The sequence below is a fragment of the Podarcis liolepis genome (genome assembly GCF_965112155.1).
Source record: "Podarcis liolepis genome assembly, chromosome: 9".
Taxonomy (NCBI): domain Eukaryota; kingdom Metazoa; phylum Chordata; class Lepidosauria; order Squamata; family Lacertidae; genus Podarcis; species Podarcis liolepis.
The window spans coordinates 10,702,537-10,722,967 of NC_139564.1; the positions used below are offsets into that span (position 1 = coordinate 10,702,537).

A 20,431-nucleotide genomic window follows, 5' to 3' on the forward strand; every position below is an offset into this window, starting at 1 on the left:
ACTGCAAGGCAGACTATGGCTTAGCAAGACCATGCAGATATGTAGGCTCCCAGAGAGAAGCTCACAGCCACTTACCTCCTCCCTGGCCATTTTTACTGCTGTGCTAAGTCAAAGTTTGGCTTAGGATCTTGTCTGAACTGGGACTCACAGTTAAGCCAACTACAAGCTATAACCTTGATTAACACTCTTGGTTAGCAAAGCTTAACCATGAGCTTTGCTTTGGTCAACATGCTAAACCAGACCTTGGCAAGCAGTAAAAAGGACCAGGAAGCAGCTGCAAACTCCTCTCTAATAACCTTCATATTGCATGGACTTCCTAAACCGTAGCTTGTTTTACCGTGTCATGTGAATCATCTTACTCTCCTTATCCATCACAGATCAGGACCCTGGACAGGACTGGAGGTGCTGATCCAGAGGTCACTGGCTGGCTAAATCTCAGAACCTTGGCCAGCAATCCTGCAGTAAGAGGACTTAGCAATGCCCTGGAGCAACCACCCGGGTTTTATGGTCCCACAAAGAAAGTCAGTCTGAAGGTTCTACTCCCCTGAAGTCCGCAGGGCCGGATTGAGAAGGCGATTGGGCCGCATCCTGCCCCCATCCCTGAGCTAATTCCTTGCAGGGTTGTGTGTGTGTGTGTGTGTGTTTTTCCATGCATCAAATGCCTACCTCCAGCCCTCTCAGATGGGTTAGGGAAACTGAGGTTTTGTGTCTCAAAGTGATGCAAGAACTGGAGTTTCTAGGAAGCTTTGCTATTGAGTATGCTAATCCAAGAAAAAACAAGATAAGCAACAAGGAGCAGGAGGAAACCGCCTAGGGCCAAATACCAAGCTCATTTGGTATTGCTTTGGCCAGAGTTTTGCTGTCAAAAGTGTTGATGAATGTCACAAGGCAACTTCATATCTGCCAACATTTGCAATCCAGAACAGGGAAACCTGGGTGAAAATATGCCTGCTCCATAAATTCATTTACTCAGGAGGAAGCCTGCTGATCTCAGAAGGACTTACTTCCTTAGCCTTGCCGCAGTTCTGAGTTGAACACAGCTAGAGATTAGGATGTATGATCACTTTCACACAAGATGCTTAAATGGGGTCGCTTTTTTACTCTCCCATTTGCTGCTTTTGCAAATGGAATGCAATTGCTGCCTTGGCTAGATAATACCCATTGGATTTAAATATGGCGAATCTGCTTTCTGCTCTGCATTTAGCAGTCATATTCAAAAGCAAGCAGTCAAGCAAACCAGGGTGGGAAACAGCAGTATCTTAAGTGTGAAAAATGGTCTTGGGTACATATACACCTTCCACCTTTGACCTTGAAGTCTTCACCCCAGGTCCCAAGACCTTAATCCGGGGATGTAGTATTAACAGAGGCCTCTGAGGTGTCGTCCCAGTTCATGCTGAGAAGGACAGCTGCCAGACCAGAAGTGTCACCTTGCACGCAGCTTCCTTGGGTCAAGTTGTTCAGAAGCAATACTAGCCATTTTATAAATTAAAGCTGCGGTGGGCAAAAGATAGATCAGGGTGTATACCTTAGGGTGATTTTCAGTAGATCAGCATGAGTATCTGACTCCTAAATATTTCTTTGGAGAGCAAGAGAGAAAGAGAAAGAGAAAGAGAAAGAGAAAGAGAAAGAGAAAGAGAAAGAGAAAGAGAAAGAAAGACTGTCTGTACACACACACACACACACACACAGAGAGAGAGAGAGAGAGAGAGAGAGAGAGAGAGAGAGTCTATATCTAACTGATGAGGCTGAAGCAAAGCAACTCAGCTGGAGTGTGTTGATTCACTTGGCCCAGAGTCTGTGTTTGCTATTGTTGATGTGGCTCTGCAGGAAGGTACATTCTGTTACAGCATAGAATCTACTTAATAAACATAGGTTGTCTTCAGTTTAGCTTTCCTTCCACTTCTGTTAATTTGCATTAACCACTTCGTGCACGAGAAAAGAATGAAATTTCACGGCATAGTTGTTTATATTGCTGCTGGTTTTCTTAATGTGAAAAGAAGAAGAAAAAGAGTCATTGTGGCAGATTCGTTGGTCCTGCTTAATCTGTCTGCATCACAGATGCCCTGGGACAGACTTGTGCTCTGGTCACTTCTCTTCCGTGACTCAGTTGCTCACTTTATGCACCAGCATTTGATTCAGTTTCACCACAGTTTTGCCACGGCACTGAAACACAGTTCAGGCTCCAAAATCCATACTAGGGCAATACCATTATTAGGCCGTTCAAAATTCCCCCAAATAGCCACAGCAAGCTTTTAAGTTCTCTAAAGAAGAAGAAGAGTTTGGATTTGATATCCCGTTTTATCACTACCCAAAGGAGTCTCAAAGCGGCTAACATTCTCCTTTCCCTTCCTCCCCCACAAAAAACACTCTGTGAGGTGAGTGAGGCTGAGAGACTTCAGAGAAGTCTGACTAGCTCAAGGTCACCCAGCAGCTGCATGTGGAGGAGCGGAGACGCGAACCTGGTTCATCAGATTACAAGTCTACCGCTCTTAACCACTACACCACACTGGCTCTTCACTTGGTTGAGTACCAAGCAAAGTGGCACGTAGTACTGTAGAGGCAGAACAAATAAAGCTGCCATGGTACTAAGGAAATGAAGTTCACACTCATAAGATGGAGACTGTGTACACACATCTTACATATTATATTATTATTATTATTATTATTATTATTATTATTATTATTATTATTATTAAAATTTCCTCACTGTCCTTCTCTGAGGGTCAGAGGGCAGTTTACAATGTAAAATTGAAGCACATGGCTTCCCCCCGCCCCCCAAATTCAGGGAAATGTAGTTTGTTAAGGGGAATTGGAACTGTGAGGGGTAAACTACAGTTCCCACGATTCCTTTATGGTGAAGTCATGTGCTTTAAATGTATGTGCATGCAGCCGGGATGTGGAAGGCACTAGCAGACTTAATAGATTAGTCTCTCCTAAGGGCTGGACAGGTTTTAGGTTACATCTAGGAAGGCTGGGGTGAAGAAACACAACAGCCAATTGCCCATTTTTGAAAATATAAAATCTGGCAATTCTATAGAGCTAATAGCTAGATCAAGGGTGAAGAAACTGCAGGCCACCAGGTGTTGTTAACTCTCCAGTCCTGTTCAGCCCCAACCAGCATGGCCAACGGACAGGGATGATGGAGTGGCAGCCTCAACAACACCCCAATGGCCTAGGACCCTCGCACCTATGGGACCGCCTCTCCTGGTATGTCCCACGGAGGACCTTACGGTCTTCAAACAAAAACATCTTGGAGGTCTCGGGCCACAGGGAGGTTAGGCTGGCCTCAACCAGAGCCAGGGCTTTTTCGGCTGTGGCTCTGATCTGGTGGAACACTCTGTCACAAGAGACTAGGGCCCTGCGGGACTTGACATCTTTCCGCAGGGCCTGCAAGACAGAGCTGTTCCACCAGGCCTTTGGCCAGGGCACAGCCTGACCCCCTCCTTTGGCAATCCTCACAGAACTCTAGCCCAATGGTTGCCACTAATTTGATTTGAACTGATTTTATAATGAAATGATTTTTGAATGTTGTATTATTTTACTGTTGTTAGCCGCTCTGAGGCCAGCTTCGGCTGGGGAGGGCGGGATATAAATAAAAATTTTATTTATTTATTGATATGAAGAGCTACAGGTTCCCCACCTCAGATCTAGATTATCAGTTCAGATTATGCTCTGTTCTAAACCATGGTTAGATTTCTGCAGAAGAGCCAAAGCGAGCCTCGGTCTTGTGTGCTTCCCTTCCCCTTTCCTCATTTGTGGTGGCGAGGAGGACCATGAATGTTTCCAGTTCCACATTGGACTAAATCACAGTTTCCTGTTGCATACAGGTGGGGAGACTCTGGTTTGTTCTAATCCTTAAAACCAAACAGGATCAAACTTTGGTTTGCTAACTGTTACACCCCAGACATAAGGACCTGTAATTCTGAGAGCATCATTTTACTTTCCTCTTTCTCCCATTTACCCTTCACCCCAATTCTGCTTATGCAGTTGAAGGGCAATAGCTGAGGACTGGTTACATGCAGATCTGCCATTTTGAAGTCAGTGAGAGGTTTCTGTGGACTGCCTAGGTTTTCCCTCCTCCCCAATCCACCGAAGACCAAACGACGCCACACCTATTCAGACAAACACAGTTCAAACCTTTGCAACAGGAGGAAGTTCTGGCCTGTTTGGAAATTGCAGCACTCATCGCATGACACTTAATCCACATTTTCCGAACAGAGGTAGGCTATAGACACAATGCAAAGCTTTGCCCCACAGCTATTTATACTTGTCTCTTGGTTCAGGTCCACAGCTTAATTATTTACTGGATTACTTTGTTCTGGGGCTGTTTGGCTGAAGTGCTTTAAAAATATTGCAGGCTTTAAAAAATAAAATAAAACCAAACCCTGGCAAGGCAGCTTTCAGAAGCCAGTTGCTGGCTGTGTCAAGGAGGAGGGTGCTTTATTTCTGCCAGACAATGTGCTTTCTCAAGCAAGAAATGAGAATGTCCTAGGTTTTGATTCGACCAGAACTACAAAGAAATCTTTAAATCCCTCTGGCCTCTCTGTGTGCTGCGTGGAGACATCTTGAAGGGTCTCTCTGAAGATCAGGCTGTGAATTGCTGAGTTAAATCCCATTCTGTCTGCCTCCTAGCCTACGGCATTCAGTTTCCTTGTTTTCTTGGCAAAGGAGGCTACAAGAGGGCCTCTGTCTGAAAGGCACCTATATATGATATTTAATTTGTGCAGCTCCTCTTAGGAACCTTCACCCCTTACTAATATGATTCTGTCAACAGAGGCGGGTGGTGGTGAGTAAGAGAATCTCATTCTTTTGGTGGTATTCAAAAAGGCTCATGAAACCCAAAGACTTGGGCTCTGTTTCCCAGCTAGAAGAAGAAGTGTTTGGATTTGATATCCCGCTTTATCACTACCCGAAGGAGTCTCAAAGCGGCTAACATTCTCCTTTCCCTTCCTCCCCCACACCAAAAAAGAAGGCATGTTTACTATGCAAAGTATTTATATCCTCCCTCTCAATCACTGCAATTCTTTCTGGACGTGGATAACAATAGTTTGGATGGAAAATTAAACAGATAAAAGCTGTTGGTGCATCCTTCTCATTCTTGTAACTGAAACAGGTGACACTTGGGAGTATCTTAAGAGTAAGAGCTACCTACCTTCAGAAAAATGAAACAGTCACTGAGTTTCTGCATGAGTCAGTGAACTGTGTCCGTTGCCTCCGAAAGCAGACAACTGTGGTATTTGTTCTTTGGGAGTGAATGCATGATCCTTCATGCAGAGAAATTACCCACACCCAATAGAGGCTGGCAAATAATGACGCAGATCAGTAAATCACTCAGAGATGCAACAGGCACCCTCTTTTATGCTCATTGTATGAATGCAATTCTCTCACAACCCACACTGTTTAGGAATCACACTGCAACACAGTGGCGTAGCATGGGTTCTCTGCACCCGGGGCAAGGCAAGTAATTTGCACCCCCTAACCCGTGGATTTTAGCACTCGAGTCTCTTCCGCGCGCCCCCCAGATGTTGCGCCAGGTGCGGCAGGCCCCCCCTGCACCCCCCACACTACGCTACGCCACTGCTCCCACCACAAGTCTTCAGGACAGCCATCCGAAGGCTGGCGCGGGGAGAAGGTCTCTCCGCCCCACCGCCAGGCTTCGGAGCAGCCTTCCGAAGGCTGGCGGTGGGGCGGAGAGCCCTCCTCCCGCCGCCAGGCTTCGGAGCAGCCTTCCGAAGGCTGGTGGTGGGGCGGAGAGCCCTCCTCCCTCCGCCAGGCTTCGGAGCAGCCTTCCGAAGCCTGGCGGTGGGGTGGAGAGCCCTCCTCCCGTCGCCAGGCTTCGGAGGAGGTCCGAGGACAGTGGGGAAGACGCGCTGCGCTTCCCCGCTGTCCCGGAGATTTCCCTATGGACTTTTGTCTTGCGAAGGGCCGGCCAAACGCGCCCCCCCAATGTTGCGCCCGGTGCGGCTGGCACCCCTGGCACCCCCCACGCTACGCCACTGCTGCAACAGTGAGTTGTTAAGAAACTGAGCAGGGTTAGAAGCCACCAGTAGAGGCAGTGAAAACGCTTCCCCTTCCTAGTCTGTGACTTTTTCAGGCCCAGCCTGCAAAAATGAAAGTTTGCTTAGTTTTTACCATATATATATGCAGCTTTCCCCTCCTCTTGGTGAGCAGCTGCAGAGGCAGGCACATAGCTGTCATGCTGCAAAGCCATGGTTTGCCGTAGTGGCAGTATTGTGCAAAGCAGGTCCATGAGCAGAAGCTTGTGTTTATCCCAATGGTGGGGAGCCCTTTTCAGCCGGGGGGGGGGGGGAGAGGACCATAGCTGTCAACCATCCCTTATTTGGCAGGAAAGTCCCTTATCCCAGCGCCGTGTCCTGCTGCTGTCCCTTATTGATGATGTCCCTTAAATTTCCCGGGTTTCAAAGGAAGCAGCTCCTCTCCCTCCCTCCCTGCTGGCCAGGGAGGAGGGAGGTTTCAACTGTGTTGCTTGGCTGCGTTGCTCACCCAATAAGGAGTCTAAGAATGACTGGGGGTGGAGCTTGCATGCCTTGTGCCGATCAAATCGGCCACGTTGCCTGGGGACTCCGCTTTGCTCAGCGCTTCCCAGCGGAGAGGTGACGGTGGTTTTCCTTGCTGCATCCCCTTTGCCGGGTTGCTGCGCTGTGGGAACCACCGCTTGAGGCTTCGTTTGGCAGCTGGCTGGGCTTTCTGCCTTTGGCTTGGAGGGGCTCAGACGTTGAACATATCTGTGCTTGGAAAATCCCTTATTTTGGCTGCTGATTCCTTATTTTTGAGGCTGCTGGCCCCTTATTTTCAAATCTGTAAGTTGACAGCTATGGGCAGGCAAGGGCTCCTGTCCCACTAACCACAGCAGAGAATGTGGGCATAGGTAGCTTGCCCGGTGTCATGATGAGAAAAGATGCATTTGCCAGAATTCTATTCCCCCCCCCCAATTTTTTTTATTCATTTTATAACACAAATAAAAAACACAAACAGAAAAGACAAATAATACGAACAAATTCTTGTCATATCCTTATTTTTCTAAACATTGTTAAGTGGGCTTCTCCAAGTCCCACCTATCTGATTTTCATTTTACTTCATCTTTAGCAGTTTACATATATCATAATTTCTGACCATCTTTTTTTTTAATCACACTTAAAATAACTTCACATTTTATCACTTACAAATAATACTATTTTAAAATACCCTATCTTCTACTTCTAACCCTACAGCCTATATCCACTTCCAAAGCTATTCTAAGGTTTAAATATTAACATATTTTTTCAAATATTCCTTAAACTTCTTCCAGCCTTCTTCGCATTTGCCAGTATTCTAATACAGATTGTTGAAAGAAGCATTATCAGAAACTATATACCTCTGACTAGTTTTCCACATGAATTAGGTTAATGGGCTGGTTTTCCATCGAGACCATGAAATTTCGCAGTGTAATGATAGCAACCAGTTCAGCGTTTTACTGCCTTATTTGCATCTTCCCTGTTCTGTCTGATGGGCAGGGTACAAATTATTATTATTTCATGTAGCTCATTGTGCTTCAGTATAACTGTGCTTTCCTTTATTCTTTAACCCTGTTGTGTGGGTATTCAATTCCCCCGTGTGATTAGAATCACGTCGGGGAGAGCAGGATATGCTAGCTTGCCCTTCTGCCTCCATTGCATGTCTGTGCCCATTAGACAGGTGTACTCATGGAGGCTCAACACCAACATGGTTCTTAATCCCATGGAGAGCAGCTTCCCTGTTGCAGATGTTCACTCCAGTGCACGGAGGGTGGAGGGCTGCGCACGTGGGTGTAACAGTGGGGCAGGGTTAGTGAGGATATCCCTGCTCCCTTTTGCATGGAGGGAACTAACAACCCACAAAGGGATTGTGTCTCCTGTAGATCTGGTCACCCTCTCCCATGATCTTTCCCTTCCCCTGTTTTTAAATGGAACTTAAGCCAAACACAATGTTGATGGTGCCACGTGCATTGTCAACATCAGTCTGAAGCAGGGGTGGGGAGCTTCAGGTCCAGAGACCAAATGTGACGCTCCAACCCTGCCTGCCTGGCTCTTGGGAGCCTTCCCAGGCCATGTGCGCGCGCTCGCGCTCACACACACACACACCAGCCACACTGTCATGGACTGGACAAACAGGCCAAACCTTACGCCAAAGAATAAACGGACATAAATCTGACATCAAGAATCACAAAACAGAGAAACCAGTAGGAGAACACTTCAATCTCCCAGGACATTCTATACAAGATCTCAAAGTAGCTGTTTTACTACAAAGGAATTTCAGAAATAGACTGGAAAGAGAAGCTGCTGAATTGCAACTCATTACCAAACTTAAAACCATGGAGAGACCTGGTTTGAACAAAGACATTGGATTCTTATCTCATTATAGATGACTAGCCATTTTTCACCTTCTCACCCCTTGCCTTTTCCTGTAAGACCTATTGCAGTCGTTAAGAGTCGTCAACAGGCTCATCTCAGCTATCTGCCAATCTCCCATTCCCACCACCCTTCTGAGTAATACCCCTCCTCACCTTCTCACTATATAGAAGGATCTGGCAACTTCTGTGTAGCTGAAGAAGTGTGCATGCACACGAAAGCTCATACCAAGAACTAACTTAGTTGGTCTTTAAGGTGCTACTGGAAGGAATTTTTTTATTTTGACTATGGCAGACCAACACGGCTACCTATCTGTAACTGTCATGGACTGGTTGAATGCAGAGGAATGGTGGTAGAAACCGGCTGGGGAAGCAGCAAGGGAAGAAGGCTCAGACCCCAGGGAGTGGTGGTGAGATGATGATGAGCAGTCAGAGGGAGAAGGAAGTGTCGGGAGCTGAAGGGGAAAGAGGGCTTAGTGAGCTGGGAAAGTCGGTGGCAGGGGGCAGTCAAGAAGCTGAAGTTGGCAAGTGGGAGGAGGGAGGTCAAGAGGCAGAGACGAGTCACTGGTGTCTCCCTCGCCTGCTGTGACAAGCTCCCCTCCCATCTCTCCGGACCAGGAGAGCCATGAAAGGAGCAGAGGAGAGATTGGTCGAATGCAGGCACAGTCTCCAATTGCTTGGGAAATGCCACGGAGAGGAGGCAACATGACAGCTGTGGGGAGGTGGGGACTTTTAGTCTCGGCAACTGATTTCATGGAGTAAGACCCACAGGGAATGAGCTCCTGTGTGCATTAGGGCTCACTCAGCCAAATATGTGGAGATCGTGTTTTTGCAAATTATGAGTTAAACTCCAACTTTGGACTACGTGATTTACCAACCTGCACACTCACTACTGCCCCTTCTTTGTACCCTCTGTGAGAGTGTTTTTGCCTGGCTGTAATCACCTCCTGGCAAATAGAAGGGGAAGAAATGGAGGCAGTGAGAGATTCTACTTTCTTGGGCTCCATGATCACTGCAGATGGTGACAGCAGTCACGAAATTAAAAGACGCCTGCTTCTTGGGAGAAAAGCAATGACAAACCTAGACAGCGTCTTAAAAATCAGTGACATCATCTTGCCAACAAAGGTCCGTATAGTTAAAGCTATGGTTTTCCCAATAGTGATGTATGGAAGTGAGAGCTGGACCATAAAGAAGGCTGATCGCCGAAGAATTGGTGCTCTTGAATTATGGTGCTGGAGGAGACTTTTGAGAGTCCCATGGACTGCAAGAAGATCAAACCTATCCATTCTGAAGGAAATCATCCCTGAGTGCTCACTGGAAGGACAGATCGTGAAGCTGAGGCTCCAGTACTTTGGCCACCTCATGAGAAGAGAAGACTCCCTGGAAAAGACCCTGATGTTGGGAAAGATGGAGGGCACAAGGAGAAGGGGCAGTGGAAGACAGGAGTGCCTGGTGTGCTCTGGTCCATGGGGTCACGAAGAGTCGGAAACGCCATTATGACTAAACAACAACAACAACAATGTGCTATCAACTCTGATAAGTCCTCTTGCTTCCCTGGATGAAGAGAAGGGTTGTGAGAGCATGTGCAGAAACTAGCCTACTACACAAAGGCAAAATTTGCACTTGTTCCTCTGCCCACCACTTGCACACGGCCCCCAGAAGGTTGTGCAGGATTGAATACTGCCCTCAGATTGAAACAGATTCTGTACCCTTGGTTGAAGCAAGGCTCTCTAGTAGGTTCCAAGCCACATTCCTCTTAAGGTTGCCACCAAAGCCTCAAGATTAATCTAATGACGTTTTTGACATTTAGGGTATCCTCTTGCACCAGGCCCAATGAAATGGTTAGTGTGTTTTTCAACAGGATGGTCTCAGTGGAACACACTGGTGCGTAGCACCAGAGCAGAATGTAATAAACATTAGGGAGCAGAGACCGTGACGTGTTTGTATTCTTGGCAGGGTCACGCTGCTGGCACAGAATAAATGCTAAATAATAATCATATTTCTCCTGCTCCACCTGTCAGGGTATCTGAGCAAGTTCCTGCCTCTAATTATTTTACCCCTTTTTGTTCCTTTCCCAGACGAAGCGACCCTGTGGGCCGACCGCACTCCTGGCATTCTGCCAAGTTCATAGAGAACCAGCCCGATCTCAGCATGATGCAAATATCTCCTGGCATGATTGGCACTCCGTGGCACCAAGCCTACCATTCCAGGTAAGCCTCACAGCATTTTGGCCAAAAAAACAACAACCGTGTATCCGAGGATTGGTGTGTTGTGTGCTTCCCATTCCAGGAAGAGGACAATTTATGCTCCACCCTGAAAGCATAATCCTCAGCAGTAATCTGCATTCACCTCACAGTCTTTTAAAAGCTGCTGAGCGTTCTCTGCCAGGTGCTGCGCTACCTTTGTGGATCTGAAACAATGGTGTATCAGGTTGAACAGGCAGGTACCCTCAGCTATTTTTGCAAAAGCTGTGCAGCCACTGTGGTGGCGTGGGGGACTTACCAAGCAGCGAACTTTGCCCAAATTTCCTTGCTGATTGCAGAATTCTACAGGCTCTGTACTAAAAAAAAGAAAAGAGCAGATCAATCAAAATTCTGAATTCTGTAGCCTTTACACATTATTCAGATTTCATGCATTCGCTTATTTTGCATCGTCTGTTCTGCTTGCCTCTATCCCAGGGGTCAGCAAACTTTTTCAGCAGGGGGCCAGTCCACTGTCCCTCAGACCTTGTGGGGGGCTGGACTATATTTTGAAGGGGGGGGGGAATGAACGAATTCCTGTGCCCCACAAATAACCCAGAGAAGCCTTTTAAATAAAAGCACACATTCTACTCATGTAAAAACACCAGGCAGGTCCCACAAATAACCCAGAGATGCATTTTAAATAAAAGGGCACATTCTACTCATGTAAAAACACACTGATTCCTGGACCGTCCATGGGCCGGATTTAGAAGGCAATTGTGCTGGATCCGGCCCCCGGGCCTTAGTTTTCCTACCCATGCTCTATCCCTTGCAAGTTTGTTCCGTTTGCAGAATACATACAGGTTTCAGAATTCAGCTTTTCTTGGAACACAAATTATCTTTTTTAAAGGAGCTGATCATATAGAGCTTCGGCCTGTTCCCTACAATGTGTTTCCACTTTTCTGTATCTGTTCTGAAAGATGGAACATAACACAACCGGAAAGTTCTTAGTGATGTTTCTTTTTCGATGTATAGACAAATCCCCAGTCTTTCAATCTCCTTGAATATCTTTGTAGCGGATTCCGAATCTCAGCATCAACACAGTGGCTTTTCCTCCTCCCCAACTTAGCCGCTGGAATTTCAAGACCTCTGTGAAACCTAAATACTGGCACCAATAGTAATTTATTGAGATCAAAGGAAGCATGGGATGGGAAAGCAGGAAGAAACTCTAGGATTACAAAAAGAAACGAAAAAAGAAACCCTTCCAACAGAGATGTGTGTTCTCTTTCTCTCCTTGACACCCAACACAAATCATCTGGCAACGGCATTCCTTCCTTCCCAGGGAGCTGCCTTTTTTTAAAAAAATTATTCTTTGCTATGGCCTAGCTCATAGAGTTCCAAGCCCCAGATTTCTGCCGTCTCTGTTGTCGCATCTCTGCTGGCATAGAAGCCATCGCTCCAGGTGTTTCAACACTGAAGAACGCCAGTGGCATCTAGTGGTCGGATTGCCCGCCTTCTTCTGTCGCTGTCTGTTGGTAATAGGTGAGGGCCGGAGTGGTCAAATTGGGAGATCATTTGTTTAAAAAGGAGAGCAAATAGCACAAGCGGCTGAGGAGATGAAACCAGAAAAATGGCGAGTTCTGTTGAAACCATTCCTCCTCCTCCTTATTCTCTGTGATCTGGTTCTTTCTCATTCTGTGTACAGTGGTACCTCGGGTTACATATGCTTCAGGTTACATATGCTTCAAGTTACAGACTCCGCTAACTCAGAAATAGTACCTCGGGTTAAGAAGTTTGCTTCAGGATGAGAATAGAAATTGTGCTGTGGGGGCAGTGGGAGGCCCCATTAGCTAAAGTGGTGTCTCAGGTTAGGAACAGTTTCAGGTTAAGAACGAACCTCCAGAATGAATAAGTTCTTAACCCGAGGTACCACTGTACTTCTTCTTCACTTGGCAAACAGCTCAGTCCCTAGATAGTTGCTTTGCAGCATCCTTCCTTTTGCCTTTATGTTTTTGCTTCCATGTGGTGGGGATATTATCCTTAGGCTAGGAGGTACCATGAGAAAAGATAATGCCGAGCAGGAGAACAACACAAACCAGGCAACAGTTGGGCCTTGGGACACTAAAGGGTCATCCACACTTTGCACTGTTCTTTCTTAGCACATACTTTAAAACCCTCACGTCCAAGCACTTTTGTTTTTTTCCCCCAGGCGCATTTCCCACACAAACCCGCTCTTTACTGCTGAATTGGAGCAAACAGCAATTCGTGAATGAGACCTTGGTTCCCCAAGGCCCTGCCATTGTCACAGCAGGAGACACGACAGATGGGCTTATAAGGAAATTGAGGGGTTTTCATTTTTTTAAAAAAATAATGTTTATTAAAGTTTCGCAGACAATAAAAAATTTCAAGATTTAAACATGAGGAAAACTTCAATAATAAAAGCATACAAAAACAAAACATATAAAAAATACACAGTAACAAACCATTAGAAAAAGAAAGGAAAGAAGAAGAAAAAGAAAAAAAGAGAAAAACCAAAAAACAGAACAGAAAGTAAATTAATATTTTCATCTCTTATAGTTCATTCGCTAGTTTCTTGACCTCCTCACACCTCCCATTTTGTATTCCAGTTCATATATTAAATTCAGCAAATCCTTACCCTCTAGCATTTATCCTTTATCAATCCCCATTTACATTTTCTTAAAAATCTTTTTACCAATACCACTTCTTTTCAATCAAACGTCATTTTAACATTCCTTAATTTTACAGTGCTTCTGCAAATAGTCTTTAAATTTCTTCCAGTCTTCCTCCACCGACTCTTCTCCCTGGTCACGAATTCTGCCAGTCATTTCTGCCAATTCCATGTAGTCCATCACTTTCATCTGCCATTCTTCCAGTGTGGGTAGCTCCTGGGTCTTCCAATACTTCGCGATGAGTAGTCTTGCTGCTGTTGTTGCATACATAAAGAAAGTTCTATCCTTCTTTGGCACCAATTGGCCGACCATGCCCAGGAGAAAGGCCTCTGGTTTCTTCAGGAAGGTATATTTGAATACCTTTTTCATTTCATTATATATCATCTCCCAGAACGCCTTAATCCTTGGGCACGTCCACCAAAGGTGAAAGAATGTACCTTCTGTTTCTTTACATTTCCAGCATTTATTGTCGGGCAAGTGATAATTTTTTGCAAGCTTGACTGGGGTCATGTACCACCAGTACCAAATTGAGGGGTTTTCAGTGGCCAGAGCAACTTGGTTTGAGGAGGCCAAGTTTATGCTGTCACGGGGCTGAGGGGAAATTGACTGTGCCAGAGCCAGGCTGGGGCTGTGGGTTGCCATTTTTGAATGAATTTCAAATGCCCAGCTCTATTAACCAAGCCCACTGCTCATTGAGTGTGGGCATCATTCAGAAGAGAACCATTTTTTAATTTTCCCCTCCTCTCCCACAGTTTACCTATGTCCTCCCTGCCACCCCACTTCTTAACCAAAAGGATGAGGTGGCAATCATAGGCTTCAGGCTTGAGGTCTCAGCTCCATTCAGGCATTCTGGGAAATGTAGTTCCTAAGCTTCCTGGTGTCAGTGTGAAGGATTCACCTTCCCTTGAGTTAAATAATGTATTATCCCATTTTGCTGATGTTGAGTAATAATGACTCAGCATGGACCTGGGGTCCCTTGAGCCACTGGGTAGCTGAGTAATAATGACAGTGAACCAGGCTGGTTTTAAGGCCTACACGTCTTCATCAGCTTGTATGAGGGAAAATAATGTCAAGCAATCAACCTAACCAGCTTCCTCCCCTCCAAATAACAGCAGCAGCAACAACAACAGGAGGGTTTATGCCTGCAACTGAGCCTCCTTGACAAATAGCTGTGTCATATCCTTTCTGGAGCAGCCTTTGACTTTTTGTCAGCTTGGTCCGTGATGAAAAGCTCTTGCCATGGACTTATTGAAGCTGTTGTGGTTCCGCTGCTCTCTGTCCCATCTCCACCCCATCCCTCATTGCCTCCTTCCCTGTCATGTCTGTTTAGTTTTCTCACAGCAAACAAAATGTCTCCAGTTCAGTTGGAGATTCCAGGAACACTGCCAGCGTATAGCCTTCACCTCCATAAAAAGAAAAGAAGCGAAAAAAGAAAAAGAGAGAGAGAGACATGGAGGAGGGGGCAAATTCCTCTCCGTCCTCAAGCTTCTCTTTCTCTCTTGTTCTTCCTTTCACCCTCTCTCTCTCTCTCTCTCTCTCTCTCACTCGTGGGTGTCTGGGTATTTTGGTGACGTTTGGGTGCTTTTGATGGATTGCGAGGGTGGAGCAGACATGCTTGGACTTCCCTGCAAAGCCTCCCCTGCTTGCAACCTGCCTCCCATCTATTTTCCCCCCTCCCTTCCTAGTGATAAATAAGAGACATGTGTTGCAATGTCAAGCGGTCCTTCCGAGCAAACCAGGATAACTGCAGACTAAGAACAGAACAAGGCCCAAATATGGGTTTTCGTCTCTTCCTCTAAAAACTAAACATATCCCTCAGAGTCCCTTTATAAGCCAGTACGACTCTCTCTTGCTCTCATGTTAACAAGTTTTCGCTTCTCTCTCTCTCGCTCCTTCCTCCAGTTCCTCCACAAGCGATCTCTCCGGTTATGAGCATGGCTATTTAAGAAGAAGTCCTGACCAGTACAGCTCTAGGGGAAGCATGGAGAGTTTGGACCATACCCCTGCGGGGTATACCCATCACCCCTGCCACCTTTCGCCAGCCAAATCCACCAATAGTATTGACCAGCTTGCCCATCTCCACAGCAAGAGGGATTCCGCCTACAGCTCTTTCTCAACCAGCTCCAGCATCCCCGAATACCTGGCTCCCACGTTCTGCAAGGAGAGGTCCTATTCCATGGAGAACGTCCATTCCCGGGGCAGACCGCAAGAAGGGGGAATGAGGCAGGCTGACATCAGGTACATTAAAACTGTCTACAACGCCCAGCGAGGCGTTTCGGAGGAATACGAAGTGAAGTCCTCTGCTCTTTCGCCAAGCTGTGAGTCCCAGGCTAAAGGATACGGCTACAGCAGGTTGCATGGCTACAACAAGGGCCTACCGACCCGGAGCTCGTCTGACAGCGATAGCCACTATATGAAGGGGCCCCCCATGCCACCGACCCGTAGTGACAGTTACGCAGCAACCAGGCACCACGAGAGGCCCAGCTCCTGGTCGAGCCTTGAACACAGGAAGTCCTGTAGGACTCACCCCAAAAGTGCTTGGCCTCACCTAGGCCAGGGCACCCCTCCTCCAGGGCATCTCCAGAAACCAGCATTCCTAGAAGGACAGCTCCACACTGTGATGGAGAAGAGCCCAGAGAGCAGTCCCACCATGAAGCCCAAACAGGTTTACTCGCAGGCAGCTCAGCCAGGGCAGCCTTTGCTTCCTACTGGTGTTTACCCTGTCCCTTCTCCTGAGCCCCACTTTGCCCAGGTTCCTCACCCTTCCGCAAGCAACAGCGGGACGCTTTACCCAGCGCTTGCCAAAGAGAGTGGGTATGCACACGCCCCTGTGTCTTCTCCATCCTCGTACGAAAACGTTGCAGCCTGCAGGCAGCATGCTGGCTTGGACGAGAACGGAAACCAAAGCCCGCCGAACAAGGCTGCCATCTTCTACCAGCCTGAGTACGTGCCAGGGAAGAAGCAGGAGGTGGAAGACGCAGCTGCAAAGTTTGTCTTGTACAGGATGCATCCCGAAGCCTACCCCGCGTCTCCCAGGCAGGATGAGTCGGCCCCGCCGTATATGACCACAGCTTCGATCCAGGAAAGTGCAAGAAACGCACAGCACTCGAACCACAGCTCTCAGGCACGCCTGCCTCACCCGAGGGACGTGATTGACAGCAAAGGCCTCTGCCACTCAAAGGGATACGGGGCAGGAGAGCAGAAGGAAGATAAGAACGCAAACCTGCATCCCACAGCTCAAAACCAGTGGAACTCCAGTAAGGCCAAGCAGCATGCTTTTTCCTCCTTGCAAAACATCCCAGAGAGCAGCAAGCTGCAGAACAACTCGGATCTGAAGGAGGTACCACAGTGCAAGGGCTACTCCAGTGCCAAGTGGCATGTTGTGAATTACAGCAGCCAAGCGGAGAAGGGGCAGATCCCTGGGCACTGGCAGGATGGCGAGTGGCACAGCTTAGAAGGGTACCAGGACACCATTCCCAGCGCAGAGCATTTCCATGGGGTGGAGCCAAAGTACAAGGAGCCCTCTTCTCCGATGGCCCCTAAGATGTCAGACTTAAATATTCACCAGCTGGGTTCTAGCAACCTCCAGAACTCTCAGTATGGGCAACTGGACTCTCGGAAGGCCCGGTGCTCCGTCCTGGAGAAGGTCAGCAAGATAGAGCAACGTGAACAAGGCGGCCAGTGGCTGCAGAGTGTCAGCCCTAACAGCTTCAGCCAGAATTTCAGCTCGGGCAAGCCCAACCTCAACCATGTTGAGGACATCCGAAAGAGGCGGAACTCTCAAGAGCATCTTCACTTGCTTGGAGATCATATCCGCCTGGCCAGCGCAAGGAGCTCAGACCCGGCCGCATATATGCAGCGCGCAAGCGAGAGTGGGGCTGGCAGACCAGAGAGGGCTAATTGGCACGGTGCAGAGCAGCAGATGGAGGCAGCAAGTGCTGCCATGGCGATGCCAGGATGGCACAGCATCTATCATCAGGCTGGGACCTCTGAAAGCGAGCCACCGAAACCGGCTGGGCAGCTGCCCCAAAGCAGAAGTACTTTCCAGTTGTCGGAGGAGCGCGAGAGAGAACTGTTGTGGAAGGGCAGCACCCAGGACTCGAAAGGCTCGCAGCTGGACCTCCCCTTTAGCAGGGCTTATAGGAACAGCATCAAAGATGCCCAGTCCAAGGTTTTGAGGGCCACCTCCTTCAGCCGCAAGGACCTCAACATCAGCCCCCAGTGTGTGAAGGAGCCCAGAAGGAGTGTGCAGAGACCGGCCTCAGCACATGTTGGGATGAGGAGCATGGCTGCGTCTCCCCATACCCCAAAGGAGAGGCATAGCATCACACCAACAGAGACCAAGCTGGATTATCCCAACAAAGAGAGCCTTCCTGCACCTCTGCACGTGGCACGCATTGGGGGCAGGAGGCGCCTGAACCCCGACCAGAAAAAGAAGTCTTACTCCGAGCCGGAGAAGATGAACGAAGTGGGTGTGTCTGACAGCGAGCTGTCGCCCTTCTCCCACCAGAAGAAAGCCCTCCAGTTTGTTTTCCCAGAGAGTACGGTGGCTGACCGCCGCAAGATATTTGAGAGGGAGAACAAGGCGTGCTCCACCATCAATCTTTCCAAGCCGGAGCTGAAGCAGCTGCAGCAGAACGCGCTGGCAGATTACATTGAACGCAAAACTGGGAAGCGGCCTTCGTCTGCATCCCAAGACTCCAGCTTCCTGCAGGAGGGCTCTCAGTCCTCTTGCACGCAAACAGGTCCCCAAGAGGGGCAGTCTCTTTCATCCTCATCCAGCATGAATTCTCTCCAGGACCAGAGTCTCTGCCATCGCCGGGAGTCCCTGGAGCCTGTTTCTAGAGCGGGGCGTGGCTTTGCCACTCTTCCTCCTGGGCTCACGGGCTGCTTCGATCCCAGCGGACCTGAGGGCAGGAAGGTGACCAGCCCAAATCACGGCAGCAGGAGCAGCTCCTTTCCCAGCTGGCTGAAAGCAGACCGGCGTCAGGATTGCAGAGCTGACCCAGAGCTCACCAAAAGCACGCAGACAGATCTTGACGTGTGCACCAAGCCATGCCACGCTAATGACCAAGTTCTGGAGAAGAGGTTGGCACCCACCAAGAAGCCCGGGAAGTCGGCCTCTGCAGAGGACTTGCTGGAGAGATCGGAAAACCAGGCGGTTGCCATCCACATCCGATCCAGGTCGTCTCCCTCAGCGGATAAAATGTGCCAGGTATGTAAAAGATATGGGACTTCCTTGCTCCATCTATTGTTCATTCCCCCTGGTTATGCTGGAGCGTAGACATTGGGTTGTATCCACTGTTAGCTCTGCTCAAAGTACTGTGGTCCCATTGAAGTTAATGGGTGTGACTACCATGGAGGCATTAATTCCAGAGGGTCTACTATTAGCATAGCTTAGTTGGGTTCAATCCATTATTGCGAAGCTTCTAGTGTGCAGTGGAATTTGGTGGGTATAAAAGCCACAATAGCCTCTACATTCTATGAGAATCTTCACATTTGCATGGAGGTTTCCCTTCCCACCTCTCCATAGAATTGTAGACTTGGAGGGGACCCCAAGGGCCATCTAGTCCAACCCTTCCTGCAATACAGTTATCCTGCCCACAGCTGTCCCTGGGTGGGCTCGAACCACCAACCATCTGGTTCACAGCCAGACGCACTGAACCATTGCACCGCATGCAGATCTGGAAGCCCCTGGGTGCATGGAGCTCTGGACCCTGGGGCATAATGGGCCTGATCCACAATGAAAATTTCCAGCACAAGCCCTGTTTAAATGAGAGGCAATTGTGAAGAAGCATTCTTATAATATATCTATTCATTTACATGGGACCAGAGAAGGAAAGGTGGGTTGTGCAATGTTTGGCTGGTGGTATATCCTATCTTTCTTGAAACATAGTGTTTTTTTTATTATTATTCACATGCATCCTGCTTTTCCCTTTGAGGGAAACTGTATCTCACAATGTCCTTCTCTTTACATAAGGACAACATTGGATGTATCCCATGCAATTTGTCCTCACAGGGCTACCTGGGAATCTGACCCTGGGTCTCCCCGTTTCAAAGCCAATGCTATAATACCCCGCTAAACTGCAAACTGACTGTCATATTGTTTTATTGTTGACAATGGAATTTAAATTGGCTTTGGGCAAACGTTTTTAGTTTTACTCTGCATCCAGCTGCTGGTGCAAAGCACTCTTGGGAAGCCTTCTGCCTGCTGAGCGTTTTTTAGAGAGACAAAAAACTGGGTTTCTGGAGGGAATAAACCACACAAACTCACAAAAACCATTTCCCCTCTTATTACCACCACCACTGCTGCCACCAGGTATTTTATAAGGCAATCTGGAAAACCATTTGCTCTGAGATTTCTCTTTGTAAAGCCCAAGAGCCCTGCCAGATTGCAAAATGCTTAGCCTGAGGCCTTCTGTTGTTTTCTTTCTCCTGCTGGCTTCTCTGTGCTCTTGTGCTGGGTGTATCGGGTTGTCTTGTCAGGCCACCACCAGACCTACCAAGCTTGTGTTTTCAAAACAGGACAGAGTAAACAGCAAAGCAAAATAGTGAAGGAGGCAAAATGATTAAGCAGCTGCTGACCACCAACTTTCTTGTGTGTGCCTGGTTTGCAAGCAAATGTTCTAGCGATGCCACGTTATCTAGCTAACATCCTTAGTGTCCATTGTGCATTTTGGCTCTTTTAAATTCACTCTGTGGAACTGTGTTGACAACGAGAGCCACAGGCACATCCGGCATGAAGCTGAACTAGCTGGCATTTTAAGGAGCCAGTGTGGTGTAGTGGTTAGAGTGTCAGACTAGGACCTGGGAGATCAGGGTTCAAGTCCCCTCTTGGCTGTGAAGCTCACTGGGTGACCTTGGGCCAGTCCCTGCCTCTCAGCCTAACCTACCTCACAGGGTTGTTATGAGGATTAAATGAGGAGTGGGAGAACCATGTATGCCACTTTGAGCTCCTTGGGAGAAAAATGTGGAATATAAATGGAATCCAATGGAGGTTTTTAAGCAGAGGTTGGATGGCCATCTGTCATGTATGAGATTCCTGCATTGCCCGGGGTCCCCTCTACAATTCTATGATTCTATAATTTGCAAGTATAATTTAGCCGCCCTGAGCCCGGTTTTTGAAGGGCGGGGTTTAAATAAATAAATTAATAATAAATAATAATAATAATAAT

At 47.7% G+C, this 20,431-nt stretch overlaps 1 protein-coding gene across 3 annotated transcripts in view; it reads left to right on the forward strand.

Moving 5' to 3' along the window:
• The window catches only part of SHROOM3 (shroom family member 3), a 223,756-nt gene that overhangs the window by 178,591 nt on the left and 24,734 nt on the right, over positions 1–20,431 (forward strand). For all 3 annotated transcript variants that reach the window (XM_083520419.1, XM_083520421.1, XM_083520420.1), the window contains 2 exons: positions 10,465–10,596; positions 15,159–18,471. In XM_083520419.1, the coding sequence (XP_083376545.1) occupies positions 10,465–10,596; positions 15,159–18,471 (3,445 nt within the window). The remainder of the gene's footprint in view (positions 1–10,464; positions 10,597–15,158; positions 18,472–20,431) is intronic.